Raw genomic sequence first — 18,459 nt, forward strand, 5'->3', positions numbered from 1 at the left:
AACAAACAAATGGCACTGGACTGACTGGACAGTCTGAATTTATTTCTTCCTCGTAAAAATCACAATAATCAAAATCACCTTCTGCACTATTCTATAAAATGTCTGAATTCCCAGTCAACAGAAGGGCTGTTAAACTTGCTCTTTTGGATTTACTATGACAAAGAATCATCAATACAGATTTGTTCCAGATCATCTTTGCTTCTCCATTACTGGTATAGAGAGTCTCTACACTATGCCTAAGCCCATTGCTGCCAGGAAATAAAGAAAATTACTGAACTGTCAAAAACAGATACTTATCATTACTCTTTGACTTATTATCATGATTCTAAACTAAACTGTGACTTGTTATCTCAAAATTATGACTTGGTATTATGAAGGTTGTTTTTGTCCTTTAATATTGTGGTAAGTTTATTATTACTGAAACCACTTAAAAATTCCACATTCATTAATTTTGCATTAGTGTACTAAAATCTTTGTGTGACGCTATAAAACTCATATCATCAGCAAACAAAAATGGAAAGATATCCTCACAAAAAATAGGCGGTCAATTGACATAAATTAAAAAAAATCACCAGGCCAGGAATAGATCCTTGCAGCATAATTTGAAGAAGCTTGGACCTTTTGACATGTGCTGTTCTCTGTCAGATAGATAACTGAGTTTGACGTCTTTAAAACATTTAAATGATGAGAAATTCTTGAATAAACCAATTTGTTAAAACCGCAGAAGAACAGGGCAATACAAAGATTTGCAGGTAGCCAGTATATGTATGCTGTATGTTCTTAAGTTATTGACACTAACCAGGGGCTCACTACTTTGATAATATCCTCAACAGAGCAGGTTTGATTATGTTACACCCAGTGTTTCAGTTTACCAGGGTAAGTTGTCTCCACGGTAGTCCTTGAATCCTCCATGGTCCTTATCTGTTAGATGGGAGAGCACAGACAGCATTCCAGAAACACTCTCCTCTACTGTCAAAGGAGCCTGAAATAGAAACACGTGCTCATAGTAAGACTTAAATAACTGATAACTGACCATTATTAGCCAACTGTTGGCTGTCAGGGTGGGATTTTATTTTAGTGGTATCCAGAAACCCTGACATCATTTTTTGTCATCACTGGAGCTGCTTAGCCAGAGCACAGTTGACACAAGTTAAGTTTGCATAGAGCAGCAGTTACTACTGAAAATACAAACTGATGATGCTGGTAAAATGAGAGATAACACATGACAACATGTCCTGATATCAGAAAAATGGTTGTGGCATGCAGCAAAGGTGATCATTTCTATTACAGAAAATAAATGTTCTCCACTAAGGACTAATTAAAGAATCACAGCTGCGTATGGAAGGCCATGTTTGACAGGAAAAGATAAATGTTAGCAACAACAAAGTAAAAACAAGTAGTAGGTGAGTCAGAATTTTGACTTTAGATGTATGACTATGAAGCTGGAGACAAACAGGACACCAAACTGCACAGAGACCAACTCATAAACTAACAGTCTCTTCAACTTTATGGTTATTTTGGAGCCTGCAGTTTGTGGTGCTGTCAAACTGTACTGCATTATACAGACAGGTCTTTCTATGAGGGTGAGGGGAGGCTAAAAAACAGAAATCCCTATTAAAAAAATATATAACTAAAAAAATTCTATTAATGCAGTTCCAGGACAGGAAATGAGAGAATACTTACTTGAGGCCCTCCCATGTCTGTTTTGACCCAGCCAGGGTGCAGAGACATGCAGAGGATTCCATCTGACCCCAAGTCAGCAGCTAGACACCTGGTCACCATGTTCAGTGCAGCCTAAGATAATTAAAAAGCCAAGTTTTGGTAAGTGAAAAAAAAACATTACTTTTCCTGCTGTTTGCAAAGACAAAGAAAGATTATTTTATCAACCAAAATAGTGTGTTCTGACTTTGGAGGTGCGGTAGGCGTAGCTCTTTAAGTTGGCAGCTTCACCCCAGTTGCACGTAATGGAGCCAAGGATAGAGGAGATGTTGATAACGGCTGCTCTGTGGATCCCCATCCCTGTTGACTGTGCTGCGGCGGTCTGCAGCAGAGGCAAGAAAGCCTGAACACAAGAGCAACAGCAGAAATGATTAACTAGGATGATCCCAGACAATACAGTACTGAGCTGCCAAGAACAGGAAATAGATCACCAAAAAACATTAGCCATAATACATTATTCGAAAAATTTAAACTATATCAACAAGACTAACTGTTTCCAACCTGACTTCTGATTGAAAATCATTTCATTCCAATCAGGCTACTGCCAAAGAAGCCTGAGAGATATCCACTAGCACAACTGCCACCCCCTAATGTCACTACCTATTACCAACCTCTTTGATAACACCAATAGTGCAAAGTGGTCTACCATGTCATATACAAAACCAGTGACAGAGAGAGTCACTGGCACAGATGACTTCATCATATTGCCCTGAGGCTTTAGTGTTCCATTATGTGAAAAAACATTAATGTTAGTGTTTTTGAAAAGCTCTGTTTCCCCAGCACAGACCGATTTGTCCACTCTGGGTATCATTTTTAAATATCCCTCCTGTGTAAAAAGCTCACTGTGTGTAGATGATAGGGCAGAATGAAGAGGAAACAAGATTTGTTTTGAAATTGATTCATATCACATAGTAATGGTTTGGCAGCAGAGTGGAACCAGGACAACAGATGGTGAACACACACACACACAAAAAAAAGTTGATTCCATCTTCTCTTCTTCCTTCCCTGTCCATCTCTGTTCTTCAGGTCCAACACACCTGCCCTGTAATTAAGGCCCAGTCTGGGAAATCCTGTTGGTTATAATGGTGCAGTGTATAATGCGATGTTACTTTCAGGCCATTCTGTCTCATATGTTCTGTTTTTTGTTTTTTTGATTTGTAATCGCATATTTTCATCAAAAACTCTGTGGTGTTCGGTGTGTTACACTCTCTCATAAGTGTATGATGTGCTTGTCTGTGTGTGTGTGTGTGTGTGTGTGTGTGGTAAATCTCCTGCACTGGTGAAAGTCTGTAAGACACAAAGCACAGACAATAAACAGGGTGTTTCCAGTGGAGATGAGTGTGCAGATGCTTTGACTTCTTTCAGAGTGTCTGGTTACAAAATGAATGTTGGTTACACCCTGAGATTCCACATCATCTTCCCCTCAGGATCTGACAAACTGTACGGAGAGACAGTTTTAACAGCGGCAATGCATCTATCACCATTATTGAGAGTAATTTCTCCTCATGAAACTGAAACTCTTCATTGTGTGGATGAACTAATACAAACAAAAGGTCAAAAAAATCATTAAAGACAACCAAAACTGAAATAAATTCACATATCTTTGAACACAGTGCATTAAATTGTGAGCTCATGTCTGTCATCAGTTACGGATGATAAGAAACAGGAGGCGGTCATGAGCAAGAGAGTCCACACCAGATGGCAGTGTTGTGTCACTTGAGTTGTCTGTCAAGTGATTTGTGTTAATCTTTTTGGTTTGAATTTTCCTCCTTGTGTTTCCACAAACACTGTTTCCTCACTGAAGCAATCACACGCACAGCAGGCTTGATGCTGCGACACAACACTGACAGTTAACCTACACGTGTCTGCCAGAAGGAAGATACCCATTAACTCAGAATGCTGAAGCTTCACACCAGCCTTAGCTGAACTCTGAATGCAGTTTTACACAGAGAAACTGAGTATTCAGTTAGTCAGTGCGGAGAGGAGAAATTATTACAGCAACCCATAACTCCAGACTTAAAAATGTGAAGCTGTCCTTTAAATGAGGAGACTGCATACCTTTCCCTGCCTGGGACAATGAGATAATAATCTACATGGCAGGCTAATAAGGTATTACAAGTTCACAGTAAAACAAAGTGATAGTTTTCAGAGGATGAGTTTATTAGGAGCAGCTCTCGCTTTGTGTAAAAACAGAATCTCTCTCGCAAGATAAGAGTAAATGAATGCAACCTGTTTAATTACTTCAGTCGGCTGTAAAAATAGGTAAGCATCAATGACAAAGGAAGACATTTCCGTTGTGTGACAAGTTGATTTGGTACTTTCCTCACACCACACACATCATCCTCACAACAGAAAATAATGTTCTGATAAAGTTCTTATTCAGGCATTTTTTCATTTCCTGATTGAATCATTCTGGTCAGTATCTGTCCAGCACGGCCTGACCCTCAGTAACACCTGTACAGAATGTCAGCCTACCTTTGTGACAAAGAGGGGCGTAACACTATTGACCTGGAAGGTCTTCATCATGGCCTCTGGAGTTATGGCATTTATGTCCATGGAGAATCCGATAGCGGCGTTATTGATCAGACAATTCAGTCCATTATTTCCTACAATGGACTGGACCTCCTCCAGGGCTGAGCTGATACTCTGCTGACTCTCCACATCTGGAAAAATGACAGAAGCCTTTGTATTAAAAGGATGGTCTTTACTGTGTTAAAGCAGGTATATATAAATACCATCAGAGATGTGTTCTTTTAGCCCAGAGAGTCTGGGAAATAAATTAGAGCTTCAGATAATATTGGTTATCATGTGCTCAGCAGATCCATTCAGGCAACAATGAGCCAACAGACCGAGATGAGGGTAAGCAGAGTAACTCACTAGGAATCAATCAGTGATTATAGGTGAATTATTAAGAATGGAAATACAATATCCAAACCTGGAAGGTTACACTTATATTTTTAAGTTAGAAAACTCAAATACATTCAACAATACAACAGATTTTGTGCATGCTCTATGTAATGTAATACCTTTTAGCTTAATGATAAGACAGAATATCCACTCACCTAATGTCACAATATGAACACCTGGGTAGGTTTTGGAGAGCTCCTGCAGGTCCTACGTGAAGATGGATATTGAGTGAATAGAAAATATTCATGACAACTTTGCATAAATGTCTAGTAACAATCCCTCTGGATGCACAAAAGATTTTCACTGTAATGTTTACCTAGTAGAGCATTGTGATCAAGATACGTAATCACTATTATATATTTTTAAAAAAACAAAACCAAAAAAAAAAAAACATTTGGGTTTGTGATGGCCCAAAAGCTGTGTGTGAGCCTATAAAGTATATACAAGTATGCTGCTATTAAATATGGTTCAATTTACAGTCCAGTCTCATTTACGTAATAGCTGTACAGTATATACTGGATCTTAACAATTCAAAAACAGTAACCTAAATATAACTTTCATTTATAAGACATGTATCTTTAATAGAATAGGAAGCAGTGAAAAGCAACTGATGATATGTCACCTTTGTTCTAGTGACGTGTGAATTCTGAGTGGTACATCACTGTTGGCTATAGGTATAGTGATGCACTGTGTAGCCTATCAAAGTACATACAGTATCAGATGTTACCATGTAATACGGTGAGAGTTCAGGTGTTATGGTTTTTAACCAGTAGATCCAGTATGATTCCCATCTAAGTAGCAGAATATCTCAATTGACACCGCTTCTTGGGAGAGAAACCTTTTCAGTGCCTACAGATTGCAGTGTAAGGATTCTTTTCTGGGACATGGGCAGCTAAAGGAAAATCCATATTTCGTCATCTGCTGTTACCGAGATGCTCTGCTACACGTCTTCAGTTCTCTGCTACCACTATGACTTACCACCTCAGATAACTTACTGCTTTCACATCACAAACTGATGATGTCTGTAGGACTAGATTCACCGGTGAGGGGACGTCTGAATGAAGAGCGTTAGTGAGTGTAGCTGTACTGACTGCACGCACCATTCTGGCCGACTCCATCTGATTCCTTGTGCCAAGTTATCCACATGTACAGAGATGTTGATGTATTCACTTAACTTTTTTGCTCTACAGTGATCGTGAGGACTCTCAGCTGAATGTGTATTACATAAAATCAACGGATGTGCCCTTGTAACTCGTTGATAATGTTTGTGGATTGGCATACATAAATGAGGCTCTATCTGAAACCTGTATTGAACGTCCCTTGAGAAAGACCATGTGGTTCATTTTCTCTTCAGTATAGTTTATATGTGCAATAAGCTAGTTAAACTTGATCGGCTCACCAAAACCCAACAGTGACAAACCACACACGAGAGCAAAAGCGGATACCATCTGCATTGAATAGAGTTTTTAAATCGATTACCACACTTCACCAAACGTTATTTACCGTGGAGCTAGTTGGATTGCGGGCTGTCGCTATGATGGTAGGGGGTCTATTGCTGCTTTTCGCGAGCTCTCTCACCAGCTGTAGTCCTATTCCTCTGCTGGAGCCGGTTATCAGCACGGATTTACACAAACTCACACTCATATTCACGCTGTCACCTTACACGGAGCTTCTGTTACCCAACTATACTGTTGTGTACGGAGGTCAACGAATGTTACGCAGTTGGGTTGGTGATGCCTTCATAGCTGCTCGTAAACCCGAACACTAATTTAGAAGCAGCGGTTGCTCTTAGAAATAATAACAAAATAGACTACTGAAAATAGATTTTTTTTGTCGCTTATTTAAGCGGAGAAAATGTATAGTAAATACTATTTTGACACACAGATGAAAGGAGGTGCTCTCATTAAAACACAGTTTCGAGCAGAGGAAGAGTTACTTATTTACAGAAAAAAATGCGACAAAATGAAAAACAACAATCTCATGTCAACATAGCAAAAAGGGTACAGTGACACAAAGTCAAAAAGTACCATAGCGACCCCCTTTTCAGTTAAACACGTTCCCCTTGGCCGTAATAAAACCCATGTCAATCTCGGGTTTCATCGGAAAAATAGGTTGTCGTAATTTCGACAGTTGTATGAGTTATGAAGGTACCACTTTCTTTGTAGGCGATATCAAAGGTGCGCTCAATTTATTCACCTCTGAGAGCAGCCCGTAAGGTCACATGCATATAAATTGTCAAACTACGGTTTTTGACAAAACGAGCGCAACGTAACTGAAAAAAAAAAAAAAAAAAAAAAAAAAAAACTGAACCGCCGTTGATTTCCAACCGAAGACTACGCCTCTATTTCATCAGAGCGCCTCAGGTTATTCACTTAAATAACTCACTCCAGAGTGAACAAACCGGCAATTCAAAACGATTTCTTTTCATTATGACCGCCTTAATTAAAATGAAGAAATTTGAACTGATTCTGTAATTCGCCAGTAAGCCAACTGGTACATTAGGCTAATACGCTAATTAGCTAACGTTATTAACAAAACGTAGACTTTGCTAATCTGACGTTAAACCAGGTTGAACTGTTAGCTAAATGCTAACAGGTTAGGCTAACGTCAACGTAACTGAGGGCCACTTGATGGAAAAACGTCATAATTATATTATTTTCATTATATTTGAATAAAAAATGCCACAGAACTGTTTTTACAACTTTATGTAGTGAACAAATGGCAGCAACCTGGACCTGCGTGTCACAAAGTGGAATGGAGAATCTAAAGTTAGGGTTGAATTTAGAATATGTTTCATTAACGATCAGATAAGGTAGAGTGAAGTAATGTCATCAGGCAAAGTATTATTATTAAAGTCAACGCAAACCATGTACAATCAATGGTGGCGTAGTAACCCCAGTGGGAAGTTTAATTGTATTACCTTCAGAGACAGCCACAGGGATTTTCTGTCAAAATCACAACACAACATCACAACATCTTTATATTTCACTTATTATGATTAAAACAGGTGCATGTTGGTAGGATGAACAGCCCTACAACAGAGCTCAACACAACTCTAAGCAAACAGGAATATGTTGGCACTGATGACCCTTCTTCAAGAGACTGCAGCTCTGAGAAGGACACCACTGTCCACAATGGTCCTGCAGGGACTTCTTTCTGGACAGTGCCCTCCTCAGATGCCAGTCTGTCTGGAATACTTCCCCATCCCCACCAGCATACTATCCAGCCAAGAGTAGTGGACCCTCTCAGTTTAAGGTATTATGTTCATTTATTCACTATTTTCTTACTTTCATCACGTGTATACTTTGAATGTGTGTTCTCTTTTCTTGTTACCCATACATTTGGACTTTATGATTTTATTCCTGATGCCAGCATTTTTTTGGTAAGATTTAAAAAGGTGATGTATATGTTACATGACTAATTTTGATGAATTGATTCCAGGTTCCATTGTCCATGTCAGTCCACTCAGTGTCAGATGACTTATCCAGATTACCTCCTGGACCACCAGGCGAGTCAGTATCATCTCTTCACTGGGTAAGTCCCCATTCACTTTACATGTATGGGCTGTGAAGTAAAATCTGTGCCAGTTAGCAACTTTTGAACCACAACTGTTTTCACTTTTATGCCATCTGGTGTCAGTATTAAAAATGACATGGGGACATTGAGGCTGAAAGGATTATGACAGGTATTAATTGTCTTGAAACAAAAACATATGTCATTAGAATAAGTTGAAAAATTGCTGTTATCACATTGAAGTTCCACACATCAAGTTAATTTGGATTATGCACTGAGACTCAGTCAATATCAAGTGAACAGACTAAATGATCTTCTGTAAAGTGTATTTCAGTATTGAAGTTATACATTGTTGGGCAGAAACTAGGTAAGATTTAATTTCATGGTGGTTTGACTCATGCTTGAGTATGTACAGACCTATGTGGGAGGGAAATAATGTGTTTGGAATGGTAAAATGACTTCAGACAACCTTGGTTTTCTCAGCCCTATGCCTGTTCCGCCAGACAGCAGCCATCACAGCTCATTTTCTGCTCCTTGGTTTATTAATGAACCCGTTCTCTGCAGCATGATGCCGGTGAGTTCAAATATTTTGAGTCATGTAACTGTTTTTGTGGACTAAACATACTTACTAAATTGCTTAATCAGTTTTACATGTGTGGGTGTGCCTTGCATATTTTTAGGGGGACTTACACACTCCTGTAGCCAATATCTGTGTACCTCAGGCCATGGACCATCAGCAGGTTCAGGAGGGACTGACTGAGGTCACAACCCACATCACACAGCCTGTAAGTTCTGTCAGTTCTTCTATCAACACAACCAGTTGAGACACATGGCTGCCTACCCTGAGTTTCTGCCTCTTAAAAGGAAGTTTTTCCTTGCCATTATCATGAATAGTAACAACAACAGGTAAAAACACTGAATATTTTTACATTTCATGTTAAGATTCTGTGTTTCTTCAACACTATCTGATAGAATACTTCCTTAGTAATCAAAGACCTGAATTGTTATTATTATTATAGATACATTAATATATCATTAAAGTACATCAAAGTATCATTTTAATGTTACAGTTGTAACAACCTCATGTTCTGATGGGTAGTGTTTTTCTTTATTTTATTATTGATTTTATTTGATATTTTATTTGATATCTCCATTTTATGAAAATTAAAATCAGTGATTAATTGATTCTGAAAATAGTTGCTAATTCATTTTTGATTAACTTTTGATTATCAACCAGTAAGTAGTGTCTTCCTCTTGTCTGTGTAGGTGGTGTGTAATGTGAGTGGAGGTGGACAGGTTGTGGTGGTTAACCACTGTGAGCCAGCACCTGTGTTCCTTACCTTGGAATCTGCACCAACACACAGAGATGACAGGCGCAGCTCAAGGGAAAGGTTAGTTTCAGTTTAGTTTTATGGCAGGTATGAAATTAAGTCAGACACATCAACAAGCACGTAAGAAAAGAAGAAAGACCTTCGCTTTGTCTCTCTTTGTGTCCTGAGATTCCATCAGAGCACCTTAACAGAAACATCACAGAGGAGAAATTCCTGCATGATGATAGTTTTGTTAAATTTAATCAACAGCATAAGGGAGTAAAGCTAATAGAGTTGGTGCTAATAAAGTTTTACTTTTTTGATATATGCTAGCCTCCACACATTCTAATTACTCATTACTACCTTTTCACACCTAGGTAGAAAACATGTCACTGATCTCCTCTACAGCGTGTATCCACTTTATCATTTTTTTCACAAATTTACATAAATTGCTGATAGGCATACTCCACTGAAGACTCAAACAGAGATGTCCCGAGCTGATCCTAAGGATTGGTAATGGGGGATAATCCAGTCATATTTCAAACTTTCAGCTATCCCAACTGAACTTCCATTCATATCATACCAATCATTTAAAGTCATAAACTTTCTACTTTTTTAACCATTTGGATCAAGAAGTTCATAAAAATCAAGGTGTGTGAGAAGTGGTGTACACCTGTGTTATTTCAGTGCTTCAGGTACACAGCCTATTTAATCAACATTTGATGAAGTTCATTAAGAATTGTATCAAACTCAGTATCAGTACATACAGAATATTAAAGGACTGTATAAATGTACCAGTGTTTGTTCTCTTACTCTAACACAAACAAGGCTACAAGAACTTCATGGTACAACTTGATAATAGACACAACTGCAAAAAGGAACTGAGATGGGTCACCCTGGTCAATTGTGTTTCCATAAGTAGGAACACAATAATACTGTTCTAGACAAATTTTTCTTTAACCTGTAAAGGACCCTTGAATGTATATTGCACAGCTGAGATGCTTCAGTCCATAAATTCTGAACAGTAAGTGGACCTGAACAGAACAAATTAAACAGAACCTGAGTCTAGAGAAATGTGCAATATTTATCATACATAGGTAGCTGAAGTTTATTTACAGTATATTAATATGTTGTACAGCTGAAGCACATAAATGGCTTGCCTAAATTCCAGCACAGTTTACATTTGTTGATTAAAGTTAGGATTCTGTAGTAATCTTCTTTTCCTTTGTGTTTGCCAGACATGACTGTGTTGGGGAATCCTAGCCAGGTAGGAAAGTGAAGTTTGTTTCATTTCTACCCAGAAATCAACTTTCCCTCAGTCCATCAATTCCCTCAATTCCATCAGTCCATGATGGATTGATAGATTGGTATTCCTGTCTTCAATCATTCATTCATATACAGCTTCCCCAGTACCACGAGACAGCTTGTCCCCTGTATGAGGTCAGAGGTCAGACAGCCAACATGCAGCCTCAAGCTCCTCCAGCACAGTAAGAGCTGTGGAACAGATTCCAAAATATGATTACTGCCTCCACCATACATTCATACATTCATACAAAATTCTATATGCAAACTGTGTTAAGCTTTATATGAACAGGGTTTCATTACTGAACCTGTGGTCAGCCATGACACTACATGAATGACAAGTTTTAATGCAGCAAGGTCCTGATGGAGTGTAAGCTAGAGTCCTGAAAGTCTGTGCTGAACAGCGGGTAGGTTTGTACACAGATATATTTCATGCCTCTCTCACACAGGCAGTAGTCCCAAAGTCCTAATATGACCAATGAAGCTGGACTGTGAGGCTGGCAGACTGTGACAACACCCACCTGTAACTGGATTTGGACTTCCTTACAGACAGACCACAGTGAGGATGGGAAACAAGATCTCAGTTAAGCTTAGAATAAGTGCAGGAAACCCCCCAGGACTGCTGCCTCAGCTCCACACTCAACACTCTGTACACTTATGACTGTGTGTTTACCCAGGACAGCAATCTCATAATTAAATATGCAGATAAAAGAACCATCCTTGACCTCATCAAAGGTAGTACAAAACATTGTTTGTGGAAAAGACATCAACCTTGTTCTTAAAATACACAAAACCAAAGAGGTAATTATGGACTTCAGGAGTAGGAACCCCCCCCATCTGCAGCCTCTTACCATCACTGAGGTGGAGCCAGCTGACAGTCACTGGTTTCTAGGCCTTCACATGACAGAAAACCTGAGCTGGGCCAAAAACACTGTGGCAACAGTGAAGAAAGTACTGCAATAACTTTACTGCCATCAAGGCCGGACTGAGCCATCAGCCCCTCACCCAGTCTTTACAGAGGACAGCGACAGTATTCTCACCAGAAGCATCACTGTGTGCTTTGGCAACACCACTCTGGCTGAGAGAAAATCTCTCCAACGAGTCATCAAGACTGCAGAGAGAATCATTTGCTCTGACCTCCTCTCTACAGATATACTTTACACACAACGCTGCAGGGGAACATAACTTCTTAGTGACCGACATCACCCAACTCACTCTCTGTTCAGGTGGAAGAACTCAGTATACAACCTGATACAACCACAAGCCAGAGAGCCTCAGTACTCACAAACCACACTTTTACAGCAGTTTCTCTCCATTGCTCACCTCATTCACATCGTGGAGACTTAACACCTCACTAAAACTCTTACACCTTACAGACTGTGTTTTTTCCCCAATTCTTTATGTGAGTGCAACAATAATAATATTTATTTGTATTGTGCAACATTTTTTCTATTGTATTTCTTTATTATTAAACTCAGTATGTATATATTTGCAAAGTTTACTCTGAGAGACAGGATTGCAGTATACCCTGTAGCAAAATAAATCTTATCTAATCTCAGGATGGAAAAAAGTTTGAAAACTCCCTTAAAACTTCTCAGAGCACTCATGCAGGATAATTTACGTTTACATCCATATGACCAGTCTATTCCAAATCATATTTTTGTCAAAATATGATTAAATACACAGTTTAGGTCTGAGAGACTGTGGATAAAGGCTGAATTATTTTATTTTGAAAATACCTTTAGTATTTTGAAATACCTTTACCTTTTAAAAATCAGCTTAATTTTGTAGAACATGAAAAAGAGGCAGTTTCTTGTGATGATGGGAATGAAGTCAAATTGTTTACTTAAAAGGATTAAAATCAGTAGCATAATATATGTTTAATATGGGGCCTCATTCACTAATAACCTTTGTGTACATTGTCTTACATATTCTAAAACAACTCACCAGGTGATCTCACTGTTGTTTTTCAGTGTGTTTTTATGTTCTCTAGTATCAACATATCAGCAGCAGATTACTAATGTTATACACTGGGCTTTATTTAATGTGGACTTGAAACACAACTAAATATATCCTCTCCTTTCACACATGTAGAGCTGTTGGAACTTTGTGTGAGTCAAAGTCCAGGAAACCCTGCCACTGCACCAGATCCCAGTGCCTCAAACTGTGAGTCGACCATCTTATTATCAGCTCTCTGTATGGCATGATGTTGTCTCAGCATGTCTGTGAGACATCATGGTTAATCTTTGTGTTGTTTGCACTTCATTTGTATCCAACACTGTAAAAGATGACTGTGAAATTTGTTAATACAACTGACTTCTCCTGTGAGGGATATTTACTAAAGACTTAAGTTTACCCACTGTCAAATTGCCCATGTCCTTTTTCACTGACTGCATCAATGGTTTGTATCTCTACAATGGAACAGAAGAAGAAGAAATTTAATATCTGAGGAAAGCAGGTGCATAATTTGTGGCTCTGAAGAAGATGAGAGACTCAACAATAAACAGTAAACAATCCAAGCAATGAATAAGAAAGGCATACGTAGTGAAAGAGAGAAACAAAATTAAAGGATCGAAGTTATTTATGTTATTTAATGGAGTTTAATATGTTTTTGTGTGTGATTGTCTCTTTCAGCTACTGTGAGTGTTTTGCCAATGGAATGATGTGCAGCAACTGTGACTGCTCTAACTGCCACAATAATGCAGAGCATGCACTGAAGCGTCACAAGGCTATTAAGGTTTGCATTGCTTTTGGTAAAAAAAATGTCATGACTTTACAAATGTATTTGTTTTGTAGAAGTTCTTTACAGTAAGTCTATGGCGCAAAAATGTAAATAGAATAAATGAAGCAATCATGCTAACGGGCCTGAGCTAAAGATTGTTGAGAATCTTTGTGTGCTGATAGTGACTGATACTGGTTGACTGCTGTGTGAGCCGACTGCTTATCAGTCAGTAACATCTGTCATGCTATTGACTGTTGTTGGCTTCTAATGTTTGAGCTGCAGCAGACAGTAAGGCACGGTGAGAGAGGGTGACAGCACTGATCATTCTAATTAGGGTTTCAGCCAGGGTGACGGGTGTCACACTATTAGCGGACCTGATTCAGCAGCACTGTTACTGGAAAACATTCATGGGGGGACATGTTCTCTCTCACACTCATGCTGTGTCTCAGACACACACTTTTGTTTGTGTTACTGTTGACAACAGTGTATTGACTCACATTAACTTCACAGAGGCTTAAACATTACCACCACATCCACCACAAGAAACACAACCATTATCCTGATCATATTCATCTAACTTTAACAGAAAGGTCTTAACCCAAAAATAAATGTTTAAACTAAAGAGAAAAGTACTTCTTTTTTCCTGTGCACAATGTCTCAGACAAAAAACCAAAACATGTTAATTTTTCAGTCAGATGAGCATTGTAGCCCAAATTTTCTTCTCCCCAGCATTGTCCTCATCCTCTGAGCACCCATGGTATTCTCAGGCCAGATTGGATACAGTATATAGAGAGCCAAAGTGGTTCTGTTCTAGAAGTCATGTATATTTCATTAGGATGGTAGTTTTTATAAAAATAATACTGTTGTTTATTTCATATTTATTTTTAATGCTTTTTAGCTTCCTTTAACAAGCACCATTTCCCATAAGCCTTAGACAGTCATGGACTGGCTAAACGTCAGAAAGTCGAGGGGTGGCAGTCAGCTCAGACATGTCCGTAAGGATGGAGAGATTTGAACCCTCGACAAGTTTTAAGACAGCAGAGATTACAACTAGAAAGTTGAAAAATGACTTTGTAAGAGTCATTAGTCATAGTCTCTGCCTCCATCTTGTTCATGTTACAGTAGTTATACAGTACATACTATACAGCAGACAATTCCCAATGACGACTTGGTTGTTGTCATGTGTTTTGACATCTAAATGCCATGCTGTTCTTTTTTTATTACTGGAACATTAAAATAGTTCTAAGTTTGTACTTAACATGTATATTGCTGGTTTAGGAATGTTAACAGTTACATGTTGTCATGCTCAGTTCATCTTTCCTGAATCAATACTGTTATTGCCATTATGTAGTCATGTTTAGGTCGCAACCCAGATGCCTTCAGGCCTAAGATTGCTGGTGGGAAGTCAGGAGAGGTTAAAGGTTGGCACAACAAAGGCTGCAACTGTAAACGCTCCAGCTGCCTTAAGAACTACTGCGAGTGCTATGAGGTTCTCACAAACACACACACACACACACGCGCACACACACACACACACACACACACTGATTTAGTAAAATATTAGAGCGAGCATCTACAAACCAAGTGGCAGCGAAAAGGTCTGAGTCTGAGCATTCAGGTTGTCATCAACCCACCAGTAAAACAAGGCTTTGTCTGCCATTTGAGTTAGTATTTTGTGAATGTTTGCTTGTATTTAATTGGTCAACACAGTGTAATGCACCACACTGCAGCTAAAGTTGAACCACAGTCATCCTTTTTTCCAGACTTTGGAAAAACTGTGGCTGCTGCATATCTTAATGCAGTTCTTTTGACTTGAACATGGCCTCATGTTATACATCTTCTAATGGTTACAACTACTTGAAGCTAAATCTGTATTAAGTGATAAAAAACAACTTACTCTTACTATGTAAAAAATGAGAGATGTTCTCATTAGCCGAGGTCTCACACGTCTCTCAGGCTTCAGTACTTAGTTTGGTTACTTTTTGCCTGGGAGAGTTTGATACATAATTTAAAATATAAATTAATATGGAAGGATATTGACAGATTTTCAAACTACTTATTTATCATTCTTATTTTCATTTCTGTTTTATATTCTCTGGTAAAGTTACCAGGTGTTTATTCACTACAAACATTTTTATTCATTCCAATCCATTTTTATACATGCTTACATTTGTTTATTTTCCTCCACAGTTTTGTCAGTGAGTTAACCTGTTGTATCCGTGTGCAGGCCAACATCATGTGTACCTCCAGCTGTAAATGTGTTGGCTGTAGAAACTATGATGATGGCTCCAAAATGGGCCCCAAAGAGAAGACAGCCAAGGACAAGTGAGTCATGCACATTATGCTACATCTGTGTGGCTTCACTAACACAGTCAACTTTACAGCTGTAATACTAATGTAAAACTAATCAGTGCACTAAATGATGTGGTAAATGGGCAGCACTTTTCTGTCATGTCATGTCAACCACTCAAAGCGCTTGGCACTACAGATCACATTCATACACATATTCATACAGCACTCGCTCCAAGTATATAGAGCACTCTAACACATGCACACATTGACACAGCAATGGTGGGGGCAATAGAGTGGTGCAGGAATGAGTCCTAAAACCCAGAAATAAGTTTACACTACAGATCACATTCACACACACATTCATACAGCACACGTTCTATACAATGTGCTTTCTAGAGACAGACACACACATTCGCACACCGATGCACACACATCGGACCCAATTTGGGGTTCAGTATCTTGCCCAAGGATATTTCAGCATGCAGACTGGAGGAGCCAGGAATCAAACCACCGACCTTCTGATTGGTGGGCGACTGCTCTACCTCCTGAGCCACAGCCGCCCCAGGGCTAACACAACCTCAAGACACCTGCAAGTTTTATTCTAGGACTTAAAATATATCAGAAAATACCCCGTTTGTGATTTTAAAGCTTTTATGTGTTTCAAAAAAGATGGTTGCAAGTGGCTAAGTGAGACTACAGAGGTTGTTGATGTCATACCGATCTACTCACCAGTCCACCTTTACAGCCTTGTTGTGCTTATACTCACACTCTATTACTAACTTTCTAAGAAGAAAGGCTTGTAAAGTTAGAAGCTTAGTGGTGGTGACATTGATGTCAAGCAACCGTGGTGTAGTTCATTTATAACCCAACATTAGCATTAGCAACATTATTTTAACTCTAACGATTGTATTTTGGCTTCCAAAACATCAAGGTTGTGTTCATTTGTAGAGATTATCTTGCTGAACGAAACATTTAAGCATCATAAACTTTTCTTGATCACAGGGCTTATTTTCGGCAATGATCCAAAAACCAGTGGGATTGGCCAATTGGCAAAAAATATGTCATCCTTGCACCACTCTATTTAGGGTTCAGTATGTTGCCCAAGAATACTTAGACACACGGACTGGAGGAGGCTGGATTGAACCACTGGCATTCTGATTAGTGGGTGACCCACGCTACCTACTGAGCCACACCACCCAAATGAAACTGCCAGCACAACAGAAGTAATCTCAAGGCACTTTTCATATAGAGCAGGTCTAAACTGTTCTCTTTATATTACAATATTTACAAAGAGAGACCCAACAATTCCTACCATAAGGCCAGCACTAGGTAAGTCCACTAGCACTAGCACTAGCACTAGCTCCAGGTGGTTGAGATGAAGTTGCCGCTGTGCTGATGGCCAGACACTCCTCACTGCCTCACCATCGCACAGAGCCCCCCAGCTCCTCAGGTGGGCACCACTTTGTAAGAAGGCACCCTCACTATGGGGGAGCCCTGATGTAGCAAACTGCGCTCCCTCCATGGAGGAAGAGCTGACATGCAAGAAAATGTTATCATCAACCATCTCTGGAAGTGACACAACTCACACAGTTGGTGAGATCGAGTCCAGTGTTGAAACGCTCACATCTGCAACAGCCCAGAGCAGTACTACAGTGATCATAGAAGCCACCATAAGCAGTGTTTACACTGCTTATCCTTAAAGGAGAAGATAATGAATGAATAAATGAATACATTAAGCAGTTAGCAGTTTTATTAACAGTATTACCAGTGTTGTCCGTTTGAGATAGTTTAGTGAATCTGACTTTGAATGAGCAAACCTCTCAGAAAAAAGCAAGAGGTTTAGTAGCATTGACCTGTTACCTGAGTCCCACTTCCCCTGCTTCACTGATATACTGGATGTACAGTGTGATGTTAGCCCCATCATATTAACATGTGTCTGTGTATTTGTTCAGATGGCCTGTGTCAGTGATAACCCCTGCTGTGGTGGAGGCTGTGTGTGGCTGTCTGCTGGCCCAGGCTGAGGAGGCTGAGAGGGAGGACCAGAGCCCTGCCCAGGCTGAGCACATGGTCCTGGATGAGTTTGGTCACTGTCTTACTCAGATTGTCAAGGCCATGTTCAAGCACAACACATACTGACACTACAGAATTACACTGTAGAGATATCTTTGGGTTGTACTTCAAACCTCAACTGGATATTATCTAAGCACTGCTCTGTTTTTGATATTTGAATTCACAGTTGGGTTTGGTAGAGTTTACAGAGATCGTCGTTTAGATTGTTGAGTTTGAAGCCTGTCGCGTGGAAAAAAGCGATACACAAAACCAAAGCTCACACCATTTCTTTCATTTTACAGCTACATCTATATCAGCTTATGTGCAGGGGTTAAGTTTTATTTTTAGTTCTATGTTCTGCTCTTAGAGAGGTTTACTAGTTAGTGTAAAACTTAGGTTCCTGTTGGTTCCTATTGGTGTGTTCTTGAGTGGTTTGTATTTCCAGTATTTTTTTTATTTTTATTATTGTTAACACCAGATAACCATTTTTAGTTTGGTGTCCATATGATTTTAGATGTAAAACTGCTGACTGTTTAACATTCAGAGGCATTGTGGATGGACACTTCAGTGGTTTATACTATAAATTTCATCAAAGATGAAGAAATAAAAGATTAAGTGACCAATCTGTACATGTAAATTCATGTA

General features: G+C 39.2%; 2 protein-coding genes across 4 annotated transcripts; one reads left to right on the forward strand and one right to left on the reverse strand.

Moving 5' to 3' along the window:
* Window positions 1-10: 10 nt before the first annotated feature.
* Window positions 11-6,354, reverse strand: zgc:110339 (uncharacterized protein LOC550490 homolog). Of its 2 annotated transcripts, none has more exons than XM_018678571.2 (6): window positions 6,130-6,354; window positions 4,782-4,833; window positions 4,195-4,382; window positions 1,907-2,062; window positions 1,684-1,794; window positions 11-982 (listed from the first exon to the last, which is right to left on the reverse strand). In XM_018678571.2, exons 1-6 carry the CDS (start codon window positions 6,268-6,270, stop codon window positions 869-871), a joined length of 762 nt encoding a protein of 253 aa, XP_018534087.1. In that variant the 5' UTR covers window positions 6,271-6,354; the 3' UTR covers window positions 11-868. The 2 variants fall into 2 exon arrangements, with proteins under 2 accessions (XP_018534087.1, XP_050929618.1); XM_051073661.1 differs by having other exon boundaries at window positions 6,205-6,345.
* Window positions 6,355-6,917: 563 nt separating this feature from the next.
* On the forward strand, window positions 6,918-18,459 carry tesmin (testis expressed metallothionein like protein). Of its 2 annotated transcripts, none has more exons than XM_018678557.1 (8): window positions 6,918-6,989; window positions 7,634-7,881; window positions 8,068-8,160; window positions 8,623-8,713; window positions 8,820-8,924; window positions 9,406-9,530; window positions 10,688-10,716; window positions 10,851-10,936. In XM_018678557.1, exons 2-7 carry the CDS (start codon window positions 7,649-7,651, stop codon window positions 10,710-10,712), a joined length of 672 nt encoding a protein of 223 aa, XP_018534073.1. In that variant the 5' UTR covers window positions 6,918-6,989; window positions 7,634-7,648; the 3' UTR covers window positions 10,713-10,716; window positions 10,851-10,936. The 2 variants fall into 2 exon arrangements, with proteins under 2 accessions (XP_018534073.1, XP_018534072.1); XM_018678556.2 differs by lacking the exons at window positions 6,918-6,989; window positions 7,634-7,881; window positions 8,068-8,160; window positions 8,623-8,713; window positions 8,820-8,924 and adding exons at window positions 12,846-12,917; window positions 13,386-13,488; window positions 14,825-14,962; window positions 15,701-15,798; window positions 17,718-18,459 and having other exon boundaries at window positions 9,419-9,530.

The sequence above is a fragment of the Lates calcarifer genome, linkage group LG10 (genome assembly GCF_001640805.2).
Source record: "Lates calcarifer isolate ASB-BC8 linkage group LG10, TLL_Latcal_v3, whole genome shotgun sequence".
Lineage (NCBI taxonomy): Eukaryota > Metazoa > Chordata > Actinopteri > Centropomidae > Lates > Lates calcarifer.